This window comes from Hylobates moloch, unplaced genomic scaffold, assembly GCF_009828535.3.
Source record: "Hylobates moloch isolate HMO894 unplaced genomic scaffold, HMol_V3 SCAFFOLD_16, whole genome shotgun sequence".
Taxonomy (NCBI): Eukaryota; Metazoa; Chordata; class Mammalia; order Primates; family Hylobatidae; genus Hylobates; species Hylobates moloch.
In genome coordinates, this window is record NW_026652291.1 from 38150879 (window position 1) to 38170058 (window position 19180).

The following is a 19180-nucleotide window of genomic DNA, read 5'->3' on the forward strand; positions in this document are numbered from 1 at the left end:
ATTACACAACAGAATAACTTGCATTTTTACAATGGTGTTTTAATTATAAAACTAATACACATTCAATATAAAAACAAGTGGGGGGAGGAATGCAAAAATAAAGAAATTTAAAACCACCAATAATCCCATCACCTAAAAATATTTTTTTCTTAACATCCTATTTCCTTTTTAACAGTACATTGTAAATGTTTTCCCATATCACTAGTCTTTTTAAATATTTAATGATTCCATGATATTCTATTACATGGCTAAACCATAATTTATAGTAACCATTAAACTAAAGTTGAACATTTAGATTGCTTCCAATTTTTTGCTACCATAAAAACAAGCATTTCAGTACATAATAATCAGTGCTACATACAAATTTGTCTGAGATTCTGATGTCTTCATAAGGTAAGTCCCAGAAATAGAACTTTTAGATAAGATTCTGACATTTTTTAAAAAGTCAAACAGCTTTTCTAGGGAGGCTTTACTAATTTGCATTCCATTAGCAATATTTTCAGCAATATTTGATATTATTATTTTTAAAAATCTTCCATTTATTTGACTAGTAAGGAAGTTAAGGTTTATTCACATTTACCAGGCACTTCTTTTGTGGTCTATAAAACTCTAATGAATATGTGAGTCTCCTAAGTTGTACTGAAAGTTGTGGGCATATGTATGTGCATTGTGTCTGCCTGTTAGTGTGCATAAATAGCACAAGCATTTTTTTGGAAAATGTTATTCCAAAATGGTTAAGAAGCACTGGTAGGCTGGACACAGTGGCTCACGCCTTGTAATCCCAGCACTCTGGGAGGCCCAGACGGGTAGATCATGAGGTCAGGAGTTCGAGACCAGCCTGGCCAAGATGGTGAAACCCTGTCTCTATTAAAAATACAAAAATTAGCTGGGTGCAGTGGCGGGCACCTGTAATCCTAGCTACTTGGGAGGTGAGGCAGGAGCCTGTAACCACTACCGGAGGCAGAGAGAACACTTGAACCAGGAGGTGGAGGTTGCATGACCGAGATCACACCATTGCACTCTCTGGTAGTCTCTTCCCTGCTCCCAAATAGGCTGTGTGAGTGTACGTACGCATGCACATATACTCTGTCATATTTGTTGGGAATCGTTTTCCAATATTTCCATTTACCTCTTAATTATATTTGTGGTTGCTCTTATTATAGAATTTGTCAACTCTGATCCCCCCACTTTTCCTGTGTGATTTCTTTCACTGTTTGTATGCTTGTAAACTTCTTGTAGGTCATTAAAAAATATTTATCTACATTTCTTCTAGCTTCTTATAATTTCTACTTTATTTAACTTCTATTTAATTTTAATTCATCTAGAATTTATTTTGGCATAGATCTGAAAAAATTTAACTTTTTCTTCCAAATAACCAATGATTCTAGTACCATTTATTAAATAATCATTCCTGGCCAGGCGCAGTGGCTCAGGTCTGTAACCCCAGCACTTTGGGAAGCTGAAGTGGGTGGATTGCTTGAGTCCAGGAGGTCGAGACCAGCCTGGGCAATATGGTGAAGCCCTGTCTCTACTAAAGAAATAATAAAAAATGTCTAGGCACAGTGGCTCACGCCTGTGTTCCCAGCACTTTGGGAGGCTGAGGTGGATAGACTGCTTGAGCTCAGGCGTTCGAGACCAGCCTGGGCAACATGGTGAGATCCTGTCTCTTTTTAAAATAACAATAATTTTTAAAAATACAAAATATTAGCCAGGCATTGTGGCATGCGCCTTAGTCCCAGCTACTCATGAGGCTGAGGTGGGAGAATCCACTGGGGCCATGATCACGCTACTGCACTCTAGCCTGGGCAACTGAGTGAGACCTCATCAAATAATAATTCCTTTTCCACTGATTAACAATGCCACCAAATTCTTACACATATCAGAGTCTGTCTTTATTTCACTGATCTATCAGAACTATACTGTTTTATTAGAGTAGCATTATAATGTTTGTTCATATTAATATGACAAGTACCTGATCTTTAAAAGTTTCTTGACTATTGTAAATTAGTTATAAGTCACTTTTTCGTTACCTCCCATTCCCTCTTTCCTAGTCTTCCAAAAAGAAAAGTCCTATTGAGATTTTGACTAAAATTAAACCTGTAAATGAGTCTAGGAAAAACTTAGAGCACATACTAGGACTTACACAGTCAAAGACAGTATAAAAAAGACAGGGAGGCCGGGCACGGTGGCTCACGCCTGTAATCCCAGCACTTTGGGAGACCGAGGTGGGCGGATCATGAGGTCAGGAGATGGAGACCATCCTGGCGAACATGGTGAAACCCCGTCTCTACTAAAAATACAAAAAAAATTAGCCGGGCGTGGTGGCGGGCGCCTGTAGTCCCAGATACTTGGGAGGCTGAGCCAGGAGAATGGCATGAACCTGGGAGGCAGAGCTTGCAGTGAGCCGAGATAGTGCCACTGCACTCCAGCTTGGGCGACAGAGACAGACTCTGTCTCAAAAAAAAAAAAAAAAAAAAAAGGAAAAAAATCTTCCCAATGTATGTTTTTGTCAGCTCTCTTCTTATAAGGTCTGCAGAAACACCACTGACTCTTATTTATTTTGTATCCCACAATTTGAACAGCAGTTAAATTTTTAAATAGATTTTAACAGTTCTTCGGTTGATTCTTGAGGTTCACTATCTTTCCTGCCCCAAATCAAAACAACTTTAGTCTTCCTTTTAAACATATATATGTTTAGTCTTCCTTATTTTATATATATAGTTGTCCCTTGGTATCAGTGGGAGATTGGTTCCAAGACGTCCCACAGACAGAAAAATGTGCAGATGCTCAAGTCCCTTACATAAAATGGTGGAGTATTTGCATATAAGGTATACACATCCTCCAGTTACCTAAAATCAGCTCTAGATTACTTATAATACTTAATACAATGTAAATAGCTGTTGTATTATTCAGAGAATGACGACAGGGAAAAAAGTCTTTTTTATAAAGACTTATAAAAAGTCAGCCACGTGCGATGGTGGCTCATGCCTGTGATCCCAGCACTTTGGGAGGCTGAGGCAGGTGGATCACATGAAGTCAGGAGTTTGAGACCAGCCTGGCCAACATGGCGAAACTCCATCTCTACTAAAAAAATACAAAAATTAACCAGGTGTGGCGGCATGCTCCTGTAGTCCCAGCTACTTGGGAGGCTGAGGCAGGAGAATCACTTGAACCTGGGTGGTGGAGGTTGCAGTGACCCAGTATCACACCACTGCACTCTAGCCTGGATGATAGAGTGAGACCCTGTCTCCAAAAAAAAAAAAAAAATTACCTAAGGAATCTCCATCTGGATTGGCATCATTTATTTTTATATATTATTCTCATTTGCCCCATATGAAAACAGATAGCTTCTAGGGACCTATACTCAGCATTAAGCTTCTCCATTTCATTGTGTAAATAATTCTGATTCTTTTAACCTGTCCTCAGAAATTTCAAGTCCAACCAACTTCATGACTTTTTTTCTGAAACTTTTAAGATTTCTTTTCCTCTAAACTGTAGGGTCACATATGATACTCAGATGGGGAACTTAATATTACTAAGTAGGAGGAAATTACATCTGTTTCCAGTATATCTACCTATGGAATTAAAATTGTGGTGGCTCATGCCTCTAATCCTAACACTTTGGAAGGCCAAGGTGGGAGGATCACTTGAGACCGGGAGGTCAAGACCAGCCTGGGCAACATAGTAAGACCCCATCTCTACAAAAAAATAAAAATAAAAATAAAAATTTTTTAACCTAGATGAATGGAAAAACAAGATGTGGTATATTTGTACAGTGGAATATTAATTCATCCATAAAAAAGAAATGAAGTACTGATTCATGCTACAATATGGATGAACCCTGAAAACATAATGGTACGTGAAAAGAGGCCAGTCACAAAAGAGCCTATGTTATGTAATTTCATTCATATAAAATGTCTAGAATAAGCAAATCCAAAAAGACAGAAAGTATATTCGTGGCTGTCAGGGGCCAGGTGGTGGAGAGAATAGGGAGTGACCATTAATGGGTACATACTTTGGAATTATATAGTAGAGATGGTTGCACAACCTTGGTTTTTTTTTTTTGCACTGCAGCCTTGATCTCCTGGGCTCAAAAAATCCTCCTGCCTCAGCCTCCCTAGTATGCTGGGACTACAGAAGCATGCCACCATGCCCAGCTTTTTTTTTTTTGTTTTTTTTTGTTTGTTTGTTTTTAAGACATAGGGTCTATGTTGCCCAAGCTGGTCTCAAACTCCTAGGCTCAAGAGATCCTCCTGCCTCGGCCTCCAAAGGTGCTACTAATACGGGCGTGAACCACCATGCCTGCCTGCACAACCTTGTGAGTATATTAAAAACTAATGAATTCTACAGTTTAAAAGACAAAATTTTATGGTATGTGAATTATACCTTAATAAAGCTGTTATTTTAAAAATGAAATAAGAAATTAGTGGTTAAGATCCACAAATTAATTTTATGGACTACAGGGTTAGATGATCTCTCTGTAGCTTCTGGTTCTCACAAAAATTAAATTTCATTCAAACCTGTAGTGTGCCATTTACTCAAATGCTTTTTTCATTTGGTCCTCAAGAAAATCCTGAAACCGAGGCTCAGAAAAATTAAGTAACATGCCCAAAGTCAATAGTGCAATTTAGTGACATTAAAAAGTATTTAAACTCAGTTTTGACTCTACTATCCCTGCACTTTCCAATATGCAGCTACCGCATACATTTCTGAATGTGCTGTAAGACAACGAAGCAAATCTTTGCAGGCAGAAATAAGTTTTAAAACCTACTACTGCTTAATAAGCGGAATGAAGTTTTAACGTATTGTGTCAATGACTAAATGATGTAGCAGTTACTTTTCTATAGAATTATGTGTATTTAATAAACAAAATCTACATTACTATACATATACTCTAATGAATTTTTACATCTTTAGGTCTAATTTTAGCAACTTGACTAAATCACAGAATTCTCAAATGATCCCAACACTTCAAACATTAAATCTAGCGACAACAGATTTAATTATTTCAATTCCAGGAAGGTAAAAAAAATTCCCTGAAGAAATGGCTAATAACACTTATTTGGAAATATCTGTAACAATAGCTAAACAAAAATTTGATAGTAAAAATAATCAACTTCTCAGAAGCAGGCTGAACTAAGACTCAAGACTTACCGGCACTGGGATTTTGTCTGTTGGCTTGAAGTAAACTTTATCTTAAAGCCAACCTTTAAAAAGTTTACAATCAGACAAAATTCCAGTATGCGCCATGATCAATCAAAAGTCAGTTAAATGCCAGAATGAAATCTGAAAGAGCTATTTTACTTTAAAATGTCAATCATCTTTTGACTTAATAGTTTGAATACCAGAGCCATCTGACAAAAAATATGCAGACACTAATTAAGACTGAAACAATGCTATTAATTCTATGAAAATATTTTGTTCTTTAGCTTTATTCATCCCAGTTTTCTTCCCCATGGTGTGTTTTTCCTTCTTCACACTAATAGTATCTCATAGATTAGAAAGCCCCTAATCACAAATTCCAGGAGTCTTTTCATTAACCACTAAACAGCTCACCACAGATATATACGGGTGTGTGTGTGTTCCCTTTCCTGACACTGCTTCAAAGACAACAATTTTATAGTCACATATATGATAGATGGCAGTCATCCCTAGTTTATTCAAGTATTCTATCTATATATTTCCTTGTCCACATCCCTGGCCCAAAATTACTTATCTGAGAACACAAAAACAGTGAAATCTATAATATAGAAATATATGAAAATTACCCTGCTCTAGCTTAACCCACTCTAACCTGCATTATTTTCTTTTCTGAGGATTTCTCTCACAAGGTAGTTTGCTCTGATTATGAAAGAACAAAGAGAATAATATTTGTAACAAAGCAAGCTTTAAAAACTAATGCCAATTTTAAGGAAAGCCTCCCTAATATCAAATTTTTTTACCATTTATAATACTAATTATTCATTTGATATCTAGTTCCCATATCACTATTTCTTATCTTTCAAAAAAATTCTAACTGCTTTTAAACAAGAAAATTCAGTTCATCCTTTCTAAGTATTTTCTATCAATTCCATCCCTGTACTTTTATTATCATACATTGTCAAATTTACAAATGCTTTTCATTAAAAACCACCCAATTACTTAATCTTGCCAATCATATTTTTGATTCTTAAAAGAATACTTTGTCTACTCACAGATAAATGATGATGTATTGTTTAGAAACTGAAGGCTTCCTCTCAAAGAAATAAATCAGTTGCCCATTCTTCCCTCATTTAAAACAAGGTTGCTGTTTCTAGATGTGAAAAAGGCTGAGAAGTTGTCTCCTGTCATATGGGTATTAATCAAATACTAGCAAGGAGACACACACAATGTTCGGGGAGTACTTCTCTTACAGTTTGATGTGTTAGCAGATTATGAACAAGAAAAAAAAGTTTGGCAAAAAGCTATTACACTTCATTTTAAACAAAAACTTAAAAACCTGAGGCTATGACTGACAATAGCAAACTATACCTTATGCTAATTTCTCATGATTCTTACATAACAGATATTTGTGTTGACTATATTAACATAAAATATATCATTTATTTCTCAAAATACATCTTTTCCTATCCAAGAAATGAATTACAAATACCTGTTATGACATTTCAAATTACTTTAAAATAAAATACATAAAACTGCCTTAAATTCAAGGACCACACATAGGTACTTTTAAAAACCACAGCAGATTACACATTGGAATAGAGGTATCCTTTAATCTGAATTTGTAAAAAAGTCAGCAATAGAACATACAAACAGAAACAGGAAGAGCAAAAAAAAAAAAAAAATTTTAAGAGAAATGATGTCCAATTTTGTGTGCTTAGGCAAAACAAACAAAACCATAAACTCACAACTGTTCTCTTACTAAGTGAATCCGGCTGAAGCTATATTTGTTTCTTTACTGTGATTACATGAATATTACCTATCAGATGGATACTTACACCTGATTCTAAGTAAACCAAATGGACAAATACATTAATCTTAAGGGAATGTAAACAGAAAAACAGAAGAATCAATCCAGGTTTGCACTGGATATAACAAACTTTCTCCAATAAAATATTTTCAGAATATTTTAATAAATAAATAATAATAGAGTGGTGGGAAATGAAGGCTAGTAAGAAGCAATCAGGAATGAAGTATTTTTACTCTAATAAAACCCTCAGGAAAAAAGAGCATAAAATTCTTTCACATAAATGTATTTTTAAAATGTAATCTTTTAGCTTTCACTGTAATTAAAATATCTGAAGGCAGGAATTTAGCAGACTTCACTATGACTGAACACATATCTATGATTTCTTAAAACACAGAGAAGCATGTACATACATATGAAATGTGGATCCTGAATAAAAATTAATAACAAAGAAAAGAAGATGACATGATGTAGCAGAAACTGCTCCAGACTTGAGACGGGCACGGTGGCTCACACCTGTAATCCCAGCACTTTAGGAGGCCGAGGAGGGCAGATCATGAGGTCAGGAGTTGAAGACCAGCCTGACCAACATGGTGAAACCCCGACTCTACTAAAAATACAAAAATTAGCTGGGTGTGGTGGCACATGTCTGTAATCCCAGCCACTCGGGAGGCTGAGGCAGGAGAATCGCTTGAACCTGGAAAGGCGGAGATTGCATTGAGCCGAGATTGCACCACTGCACTCCAGCCTGGGCAACAGAGCAAGACTCCACCTCAAGAAAAGAAAGAAAAGAAAAGAAAAGAAAAGAAAAGAAAGAAATTGCTCCAGAGTTGGAATAAAGAGACTTAATGAGGAACAAATCTGGCATATACATGGTACCTTTGGCCAAATTAGAAAAAGGTTCTCTATTCTGGGTAGTCACAGCTCTGGCCTGGTGAGTGAAGTGCAGGTTGGATACCGGTTTCCATTCAAACCTTCCATTTTGTGCAGTACATCAATATCCAATCTGGCAAATTCAAACTTGGCTCTACCACTGGTGTCTTTAAAAAGTTGTTTAACTAAGGTTCAATTTCTTTATCTCGAAAATGGAGATTACAGAGTACTGTTAACGGGATTATTTTATTACATGAACGATGTTTGCTAAAACACTTAGTACAGGCTCAACAGACCCTTAAATGAATGGCAAAATGATGACAATGACAATAAAAACTTTCTCATTCTACAAAAAAGTAGAAATATATCTTTTTTCACACCTAAAAAATAGCAAACCACCAAAAAATAAAATGCTCTCCTAACACTAGTTCAGTGAGCACTTGGGTGTATGTGCACGTGCAAGAAGGGCAGGCAGTAAATTCAATGATTAAATATTCTAAGTTTGGAAACATGCATTTGATATCAATCTCTCTTGTAGATTCACAATGCCTAGTAACATTCTAACAGCTATGAGAAGTCCCGTGATAAGAAGCTATTTAACTTATTTAGCCCAGAGTTCTCAAAATCCATTTGGTCACAGAATTCTTTTGGTTTGGTTGTATCTACTTATATCTCATAGGACTTTTTTTTTTTTTCCCCACAGAACAGAATTTGGGGATATAGAAAATACCATTATTTTATGTTTATGATACCATATGAACAATACCAGTTCTTTTTATTGACAATCATTAATTTAAAAAATCGAAGAATTTAAACTGTCGTTACTAATTTCATTACTATTTTACAAACTTTCAGGAAATCAGAAATTCAAAATCTGAAAATTGTTTTTTAGTATTTTGCATAAAGTTTGTGGTTTGATATAAAAGGTAAATTTCAAGGCTTTAAATGTTAGGGTCCATGCAGAACTCTTTAATATCTAAAAAAAATGTTATAGTGACTTAACATTTAAGCCGCATGCTTTTAGCTCTATGTTGATAACAGTAAACAATAGTTATACGGCGTTTCCAAGAAAACAAAGGATCTTAGTCTGGAATTCAAACTGTCATTATTTACATTCTCTTAAACCCTCTTCCTTCCCATATACATTATAAGGCACAGACAAATTAAAGCAAAATGTTTTCTGTTATACCTCTATTTTTACTTACCTAATATTTTCACAGCATAATGAGGACTTTCTAAGACAATTCCTTCCTCTGTATCAAACATAGGGTTATCTATTCCGGTCTTTGGAGGAATTTGGGCTAGTTTCTTAAGTCTCATGGAAGAATTAAGGTCAAGTTCTTGCTTTTTCCCTTCTTCCTCTCTCCTACGCCTCATGTCCTCCTGTTGTTGCCGAATACGCTCCAACTGTGCACTTCGACGTATTGGCATCATTCTGGTGCCCAAATCTCCAGGGCAGTCAACAGCCATCTCTCGGTGCTTCTGATGTTCCTCTGGTGATGCAAGATCAACATTTTTTACTTCGCTGTCTGATTCCTCTGTAACATGCCCATTCATATGGGATGTTGTCATGGTTATCTATAAAAACCTGTACCACTTTTTATAAATCAATTTTTCCCATAAGCCAATTCTCTTGATTCTGTAGTATAAAATCCATGTTACTTCAAAAAAAAAAAAAAAACTTCTCACATCACATAATAATGCTATGAAAAAGTATCCATGAAGGAAATCTAAGGGGAAAGATGGGGGAAAAAAAAGTATAAGAATTACAATATAAAAGCAGGTTTTTACACAGCCCACTTCTAATCTCCATACAACATAGAAAATAGTAAGTATATAATATTATTTTGCTAAGTAGATTAAGTACTTTCACTTTACAGATAATGGTGAGGAAATCAAGATTCCCCCTCTCCCCCAAAAAGTCCCCTTCCAAAAATGTGAAACATACTATTCAATTTTAAAGCTAAGAAAAATGATACACAGTACTGGAAAGTTTAGCAAAGTAGGAAAGTAAAGTTTGGGGTACTAGTTTGGTAGAGAACATGTTGCTTGCTTCAAATATAAAAGGTGTTTTAATCATCTTTTAGTAGTTGTCTCAACACTGTACTTTATGCTCAACAATTAACATGGGATTGAAATAACTTACTGCTAAAGAATAACTGCTAAAGAAATTGATGAATGATCAACTGATTTAGCATATAGCAGCCTTGTTTGTACATCACTTGAAATACAAGCAGTATTCTGGGGGATCATTAATTCATCTTTAGGAGTTTTTGAGATGAAGAACATGGCCAACGAATAAGAAACTTCAATTAGCAGCTGAGGCAGCTACAAGACAAAACTACATTGAGACAAGGATTACATGGGTTATCAGTCTTTATAACTGGTCCCACTGAAGAAAAAAAAAAAAAAAAAGAATTGGGCAGGGTGCAGTGGCTCACACCTGTAATCCCAGCACTTTGGGAGGCCAAGGCAGGCAGATCACCTGAGGTCGGGAGTTCGAGACCTGGCCAACATGGCAAAACCCCGTCTCTACTAAGAAAAATACAAAAATTAGCCAGGTGTGGTGGCGGGTGCCTGTAATCCCAGCTATTCAGAAGGCTGAGGCAGGAGAATCGCTTGAACCTGGGAGGCAGAGGCCGCAGTGAGCTGAGATCACACCACTGCACTCCAGCCTGGGTGACAGAGCGAGACTCCATCTCAAAAAAAAAAAAAAAAAAAAAAGAATTGGGGTTAACTCTACAAGAATTACAAGGATTCACTTAGAGAAAACGGTAGTATCTGTTACCACTCAAAAACTTTTCAGAGTCATACTGTACAGCAAAAAGATCACAGTAAACAGGTAGATAAGAAAATTCAACTTTTAATCCTCTAGTTTTATGACTTAAGACCAGTCATTTTCTTTCTTTGACCCTTAGATTCACTTGGAAGCTTTATTCACAGGACTGACTGTTCTGAGTTTCACATGAGTTAATGTATACTTACATTAATTACCAGTATTAACTTGATTCTATTTTAAAAATCTTTCAACATATTTTAGAAAATAAAAATATTTTACCAGATAACTCTGGCTTTTCATCAAGCTATTTCTCAGGCATACATAGGCAGGTTGTTTACATACGTGTAAACCCACACATTAAATCTAATTAGCCTTTTTTTTCCACTCAAGAGCAATAATATTTACAATAATAAACCTACTGCCTCCTTGAGTTGGGCATCATTTTAGTAAACAAGTTGGTTAGAGCACAATGTCAACTAAGCAAAAGCCAGGTTTTCAGATAATATTCCTAATACCAGCCAATCTTTTCTCAAACATCTTGGGTCATAATGCAAACAGGGACAGAAGACAAAATGCTTAATACAAACCCAACTAGGCTATCAGGAAAACCATTAGTCCAACAATCAGGAAAATGGATGCCAGTTACATGAGCTATTATTAAAACTACATTTGCACAAAATTTTTGGTAGATTTTTCTGTCTTTCATCCAAATTTTGTCTTCTTTCTAACCGTGATCTACACGTAAGCACCTTATTTACCATTAGATTGCCTTCATTTTCATTAACATGACAGCTATTTGATTTATGTTAGGCAATTCTTAAGTTATTTTAGGCACTGATTATATGCAAATGCAAATTCAGCTTTTTAAATGTTTTCATTACAAGTAAGCAGAAAAATTATGTAGGAGTTACTACAGTGCTATGCTTAATTTTTAAAATCCAGGAGTGGATTTAGTATTTTCAGAAAATTAAAACTCTCAACCCTCTCTATAACAATTACTGGATATTAAAAATCAAATTTAATATTAAATGATGTATTTTTAACTAATATATATATAAATTATGATCTGAAATTTAAAACTCAACTTAAAAGCTCTGTATCTGTGTCCATATTCACTACACTATGAGGGAAAATTAGAAGTCATGCAAGAGAGACAGGGCCAGGTCATCCAGGTCAAAATTCTCATGCTTGTACTATTTACTATCATACTTATATATCTGGATCCAATCTTTGCTCTCAGAAAAATTTCTATAACCTGGTAGTAATCTGCTTTAAATTTCATTTTGGTTATCTCCCCAGGAATGTTCAGTCTACTGGGAGAGAAAGCAAAGAAAATAAATGATTATTTTTCCTCAATCTCCTCAACAGATTCTAAATTTGTTAGAGACAGGAGTCATGTCTTACTTTTATAGCTCCAGTGCTTAGCCTAATACATATCCATAAGAAATGCCCAATAAACATCTGTTCAACTCAACTTGGAATGTCACAATGAACTATAAAACTTGGTCTGCGGTAAAAGGTGATAGGAAACACTCAAAACATAAGGATACATTTCTTTGAGCTAGATTTCAACGGGCAACTAAAAATTAGCCAGATAGTAGAAAGGTCTATTCCAGGCAGACAGGCTCACATGACCAATAGGAAGGAAGAGTATGACAGAATGGCACTTTCAGAAAACAGAATAGAATACAATAAAGCTGAATGGGACAATGGGAACATGCTGTACGTGAATAATGATAAAACTGGAAAGACAAGCAGGAAGCCATACTGAGAAGAGTTTTAGATCTTTACCCTGAAAATAGTAAGAATAATTAAAAGATTTTAAGCAGAGGATGACAGGATCACATTCATTTTTATACAAATATCACTCCTATTGGATAGAGACACAAAAAACCCTTCAAAAAATCAATGAATCCAGCAGCTGATTTTTTGAAAAGATCAACAAAATTGATAGACTACTAGCAAGACTAATGAAGAAAAAAGAGAAGAATCAAATAGATGCAATAAAAAAATGATAAGGGGGATATCATCACCGATCCCACAGAAATACAAACTACCATCAGAGAATACTATAAACACCTCTATGCAAATAAACTAGAAAATCTAGAAGAAATGGATAAATTCCTGGACACATACACCCTCCCACGACTAAACCAGGAAGAAGTTGAATCCCTGAATAGACCAATAATAGCTCTGAAATTGAGGCAATAATTAATAGCCTACCAACCAAAAAAAGTCCAGGACCAGATGGATTCACAGCTGAATTCTACCAGCGGTAAAAAGAGGAGATGGTACCATTCCTTCTGAAACTATTCCAAGCAACAGAAAAAGAGGGAATCCTCCCTAACTCATTTTATGAGGCCAGCATCATCCTGATACCAAAGCCAGGCAGAGACACAACAAAAAAAGAGAATTTTAGGCAAATAGCCCTGATGAACATGGATGTGAAAATCCTCAGTAAAATACTGGCAAACCAAATCCAGCAGCACATCGAAAAGCTTATCCACCACGATCAAGTGGGCTTCATCCCTGGGATGCAAGGCTGGTTCAACATACGCAAATCAATAAACATAATCCAGCATATAAACAGAACCAAACACAAAAACCACATGATTATCTCAATAGATGCAGAAAAGGCCTTTAACAAAATTCAACAATCCTTCATGCTAAAAACTCTCAATAAACTAAGTATTGATGGAATGTATCTCAAAATAATAAGAGCTATTTATGACAAATCCACAGCCAATATCATACCGAATGGGCAAAAACTGGAAGCATTCCCTTTGAAAACTGGCACAAGACAGGGATGCCCTCTCTCACCACTCCTATTCAACACAGTGTTGGAAGTTTTGGCCAGGGCAATCGGGCAGGAGAAGGAAATAAAGGGTATTCAATTAGGAAAAGAGGAAGTCAAATTGTCCCTGTTTGCAGATGACATGATTGTCTATTTAGAAAACCCCATTGTCTCAGCCCAAAATCTCCTTAAGCTGATAAGCAACTTCAGCAAAGTCTCAGGATACAAAATCAATGTGCAAAAATCACAAGTATTCCTACACACCAATAACAGACAAACAGCCAAAGCATGAGTGAACTCCCATTCACAATTGCTTCAAAGAGAATAAAATACCTAGGAATCCAACTTACAAGGGATGTGAAGGACCTCTTCAAGGAGAACTACAAACCACTGCTCAACCAAATAAAGGAGGACACAAACAAATGGAAGAACATTCCATGCTCATGGATGGGAAGAATCAATATTGTGAAAATGGCCATACTGCCCAAGGTAATTTATAGATTCAATGCCATCCCCATCAAGCTACCAATGACTTTCTTCACAGAATTGGAAAAAACTACTTTAAAGTTCATATGGAACCAAAAAAGAGCCTGCATTGCCAAGACAATCCTAAGACAAAAGAATAAAGCTGAAGGCATCACCCTATCTGACTTCAAACTATACTACAAGGCTACAGTAATCAAAACAGCATGGTACTGGTACCAAAACAGAGATATAGACCACTGGAACAGAACAGAGCCCTCAGAAATAATACCACACATCTACAACCATCTGATCTTTGACAAATCTGACAAAAACAAGAAATGGGGAAAGGATGCCCTATTTAATAAACGGTGCTGGGAAAACTGGCTAGCCATACGTAGAAAGCTGAAACTGGATCGCTTCCTTACACCTTATACAAAAATTAATTCAAGATGGATTAAAGACTTAAATGTTAGACCTAAAACCATAAAAACCCTAGAAGAAAACCTAGGCAATACTATTCAGGACATAGGCATGGGCAAGGACTTCATGACTAAAACACCAAAAGCAATGGCAACAAAAGCCAGAATTGACAAATGGGATCTAATTAAACTAAAGAGCTTCAGCACAGCAAAAGAAACTACCATCAGAGTGAACAGGCAACCTACAGAATGGGAGAAAATTTTTACCATCTACCCATCTGACAAAGGGCTAATATCCAGAATCTACAAAGAACTTAAACAAATTGACAAGAAAAAAATCAAACAACCCCATCAAAAAGCGGGCGAAGGATATGAACAGACACTTCTCAAAAGAAGACATTCATGCAGCCAACAGACATATGAAAAAATGCTCATCATCACTGGCCATCAAAGAAATGCAAATCAAAACCACAATGAGATACCATCTCACACCAGTTAGAATGGCGATCATTAAAAAGTCAGAAACAACAGGTGCTGGAGAGGATGTGGAGAAATAGGAACACTTTTACACTGTTGGTGGGACTGTAAACTAGTTCGACCATTGCGGAAGACAGTGTGGCGATTCCTCAAGGATCTAGAACCAGAAATACCATTTGACCCAGCCATCCCATTACTGGGTATATACCCAAAGGATTATAAATCATGCTGCTCTAAAGACACATGCACACGTATGTTGACTGCGGCACTATTCACAATAGCAAAGACTTGGAACCAGCCCAAATGTCCATCAATGATAGATTGGATTAAGAAAATGTGGCACATATACACCATGGAATACTATGCAGCCATAAAAAAGGATGAGTTCATGTCCTTTGTAGGGACAAGGATGAAGCTGGAAACCACCATTCTGAGCAAACTATCACAAGGACAGAAAACCAAACACTGCATGTTCTCACTCATAGGTGGGAATTGAAAAATGAGAACACTTGGACACAGGGTGGGGAACATCACACATCAGGGCCTGTCGTGGGGTTGGGGAGGTGGGAGGGGGGAGCGATAGCATTAGGAGATATACCTAATGTAAATGACGAGTTAATGGGTGCAGCACACCAACATGGCACATGCATACATATGTAACCAACCTGCATGTTGTGCACATGTACCCTAGAACTCAAAGTATAAAAAAAAAAAAGAAATATCACTCCTATTGAAGTGTAGAGGGCTGACTGAAGGGTGGCAATGAGAACAGACTGAAAGCACCTATTAGAAATGGGGTCCTCGGCCGGGCGCAGTGGCTCACGCTTGTAATCCCAGCACTTTGGGAGGCCGAGGCGGGCGGATCACGAGGTCAGGAGATCGAGACCACGGTGAAACACCGTCTCTACTAAAAATACAAAAAAATTAGCCGGGCGTGATGGTGGGCGCCTGTAGTCCCAGCTACTCGGAGAGGCTGAGGCAGGAGAATGGCGTGTACCCGGGGGGCGGAGCTTGCAGTGAGCCGAGACTGCGCCACTGCACTCCAGCCTGGGTGACAGAGCGAGACTCCGTCTCAAAAAAAAAAAAAAGAAATGGGGTCCTCAACTAGGACAGTGAGAATGAAGAAGTTGTAGTCAAGAAATAGGAAGGTTACAGGCCAGGCGTGGTGGCTCACGCCTGTAATTCCAGCATTTGGGGAGGCTGAGGCTGTGGATCACTTAAGACTAGCAGTTTGAGACCAGCCTGGGCAATATGCTGATATCCCACCTCTACAAAAACATGCAAAAAATTTAAAAATTATCCAGGCATGGTGGCTTGTGCCTGTAGTCCCAGCTACTCGGGAAGCTGAGGCATGAGAATCACTTGAACCCAGGAGGCAGAGGTTGTAGTGAGCCAAGATCGTGCCACTGCACTCCAACCTGGGAGACAGCGCAAGACTCTGTCTCAAAAAAAAAAAAGCAATATGTAGATTACAGAATCAGTAGAACTTAGTATCTATTTCATATAGGAGGGCAAAAAGTGAATAAGAGAAAGAGTTTAAGGAGGAGGAGGAGAAAGAAGTTGTAGGAGTAGGAATAGTGGTAGTAGTAGTTAACAACTCCAACTATAGCTAACATTTACTGAGCACTTCTTTATGTGCCAGCCAACACTGCAAGCACTTCACATAGTATTCACTCATTTATTCCTCATTACAACTCCAGAAGTAGATCCAAATATGCCCATTTTGTAGATGAAAAATGAGGTTGGAAGTAGGCCTTAAAGACAAGATGGAGAAATAAGAAAGGGGCCATATGAACCAAAGGTGGGACGATGAAAGATGTGAGGGGAAAGTACAAATAAGGCTAGTTGAACTAAAATAGTCAAGAGAGTAGTGGAAGATATGACTAGAAAGTTTGATTGGGTCCATCTTATTAAAGGTCTTAAATACAAATCCTTAACTCCATAGAATAAGAGAATCATCAAAGATTTAAAAAAGAGGAGTGATATGTACGCAAATTTAATTATTTACCCCTGGCTAGATACTATGGTTATTGAGACAAGATCCTTGAACATTATTCTTTTTTTTTTTTTTGAGACTCTGTCGTCCAGTTTGAGTGCAACGGCACGATCCTGGCTCACTGCAAACTCCACTTCCCAGGTTCAAACGATTCTCCTGCCTCAGCCTTCTGAGCTGAGATTACAGGCACCCACCACCACGCCCAGCTAATTTTTGTATTTTTAGTAGAGACGAGGCTTCACCATGTTGGCCAGGCTGGTCTCAAACTCCTGACCTCGTGATCCGCCAGCCTCGGCCTCCCAAAGTGCTGGCATTACAGGCGTGAGCCACCGCGCCCAGCTGACCATTATTCTATCTATCAGAATTTCCCACAAGAATCTAGAAATATGTCCAAAATTAAACTCATATCTCCCTTTAATCTCCTCCTATTCTCTTTAATCCTCTCCCCATTTTCAATTCTAACTAATGTTACTATATCCATCCAGTAGCCCAAGATGGCATGTTTAAGAGAACAGCCTCCAGAATCAGACTGCCTAGGATCTAATCTTTGCCTACTCTTTTAAGTCTGAGCTCAAATACATTGTCCTCTGGAATCCTATAATCCCTGTCACATTCTTGATCAAGTTGGACTACTGCTATTTTTATCTCTGCCTTTCTATCTCATTAGACTAGAAGCTCCTTGAAGCCAGGAACCAGGCTGACCCATCTCTGGATCGGTAACATTGCCCAGCAGAAGGCCAAACAACAGAAGGCTTCAGAATATGAACCTAGGCAGTGTAACTCCAGAACCATCACTCTTAACCACTATCCCTGGCTTATTAGGTAGATGACAATGTCACTAATTATGATGGAGAATATAAGAGAATCAGAAGTAAAGGGAAATATGGGTTTAGACACATTGGAAAATATAGGAGAATCAGAAGTAAAGGGAAATATGGGTTTAGACACATTAATTTCAAGGTAACTGTAGATCACACAGGTAAATTATCTAATTGGCAGGGATCTGTCTTGTTGACCTCTATAGCCGTGATAGCTGCTAAGTGTTTGCTTAATTAAGTATATGAGCAAACCACTGTTCTGTTCAGAACTTCTGATGGCTTTCACACTACCTGGAGAATAAAGTCCAAACTCAAAAAATGAATCCAAGATTTCTAGCTATATCTTTTACTACTCGCCTGCATGAGCTTTCTAATTTACCTTCCTCATTTGTGTCTCTCCCATCTTTCTGCCCAAATGACTGGTGAACTACTTTTCCATTGATTTCTACCTTCAAGATCTCCCTCAAGTCCCCAATTCTACAAGAAATCTTCCAGACTACCTTGTTAAATAATTACTTCACCATTTAACACTCCAAAAACTCTATAATGCTCACAAGTTAATTTAATGAAGGCAATGAAAGATCCTAAAGTTCTTCCAGAATTTAAAAAAAACATTATACTGTATCCTATAGTTTTAGCATTTAGATTATAATTTTTAAGCAGGCACTCCACAAATACTCTAGCCCATACATGTAGTCTATACACATCATAAAAGTGGGCCGGGCGCGGTGGCTCACGCTTGTAATCCCAGCACTTTGGGAGGCCGAGGCGGGCGGATCACGAGGTCAGGAGATCGAGACCACGGTGAAACCCTGTCTCTACTAAAAAATGCAAAAAAATTAGCCGGGCGTGGTGGCGGGCGCCTGTAGTCCCAGCTACTCGGAGAGGCTGAGGCAGGAGAATGGCGTGAACCCGGGAGGCGGAGCTTGCAGTGAGCCGAGATCGCGCCACTGCACTCCAGCCTGGGCGGCAGAGCGAGACTCCCTCTCAAAAAAAAAAAAAAAAAAAAAAGTGAAAAAGTCCTCCCAGACCAAAGCAATTGCACTCTCCCTCTCTTAAAAAAAAAAAAAAGTCCTTTGACAATTCAGAAGCTGGTAAATGACTGAACTAGAGAACTACCTCATCGTGTGTAAATAACAGGCCATCTTATGAAGACAGCAGAGTTACCAGTTACTGGCCCTAATTCTTTTCTTCTCAACTTTCCAATTATAAGTTAAAAAAAAAAAAGAAAGAAAGCTTCAAAGGACTACATTTCAAATCCTCATCAGAATCCCTGTTCCCATCCCTGCCAGAAAACGAACACATACAAAAATCTTTACATAGTCCACAAAGCAAGAAAAATTTTCAGGCTGGCATGCCGAAGCTGTTTCAATGCTAACCTCAAACTAGTAAGGGAGAAAGGAGTTTTAGTTGCGGGAGAAGGGGGCAAAGGGAAGCTAAATAAGCTTCACAACAAGCGCAAATGATTGAGACTGGAGGGACTGAAATAGCCTAAAGGGTACAGGCCCACTGAAAAGGGTACCAACGAATAGAATGGTTTGTTTAAGAGCTGAGAATCAAGACAGGTGAGCAGAAATCCAATTTCCTATATTACCAGTATCTTAATTTTTAGG

At 37.6% G+C, this 19180-nt stretch overlaps 1 protein-coding gene across 2 annotated transcripts in view; it reads right to left on the reverse strand.

The window, feature by feature from the left end:
- Positions 1 to 19180, reverse strand: part of PALS1 (protein associated with LIN7 1, MAGUK p55 family member) — a 61481-nt gene that overhangs the window by 41956 nt on the left and 345 nt on the right. The window contains exon 2 of one of the 2 annotated variants that reach the window (XM_032180497.2): positions 9025 to 9312. In XM_032180497.2, the coding sequence (XP_032036388.1) occupies positions 9025 to 9289 (265 nt within the window). In that variant the 5' untranslated portion in view covers positions 9290 to 9312. Of the gene's footprint in view, positions 1 to 9024; positions 9550 to 19180 lie in introns of both variants that reach the window. The other variant, XM_032180496.2, reaches the window with a different exon arrangement.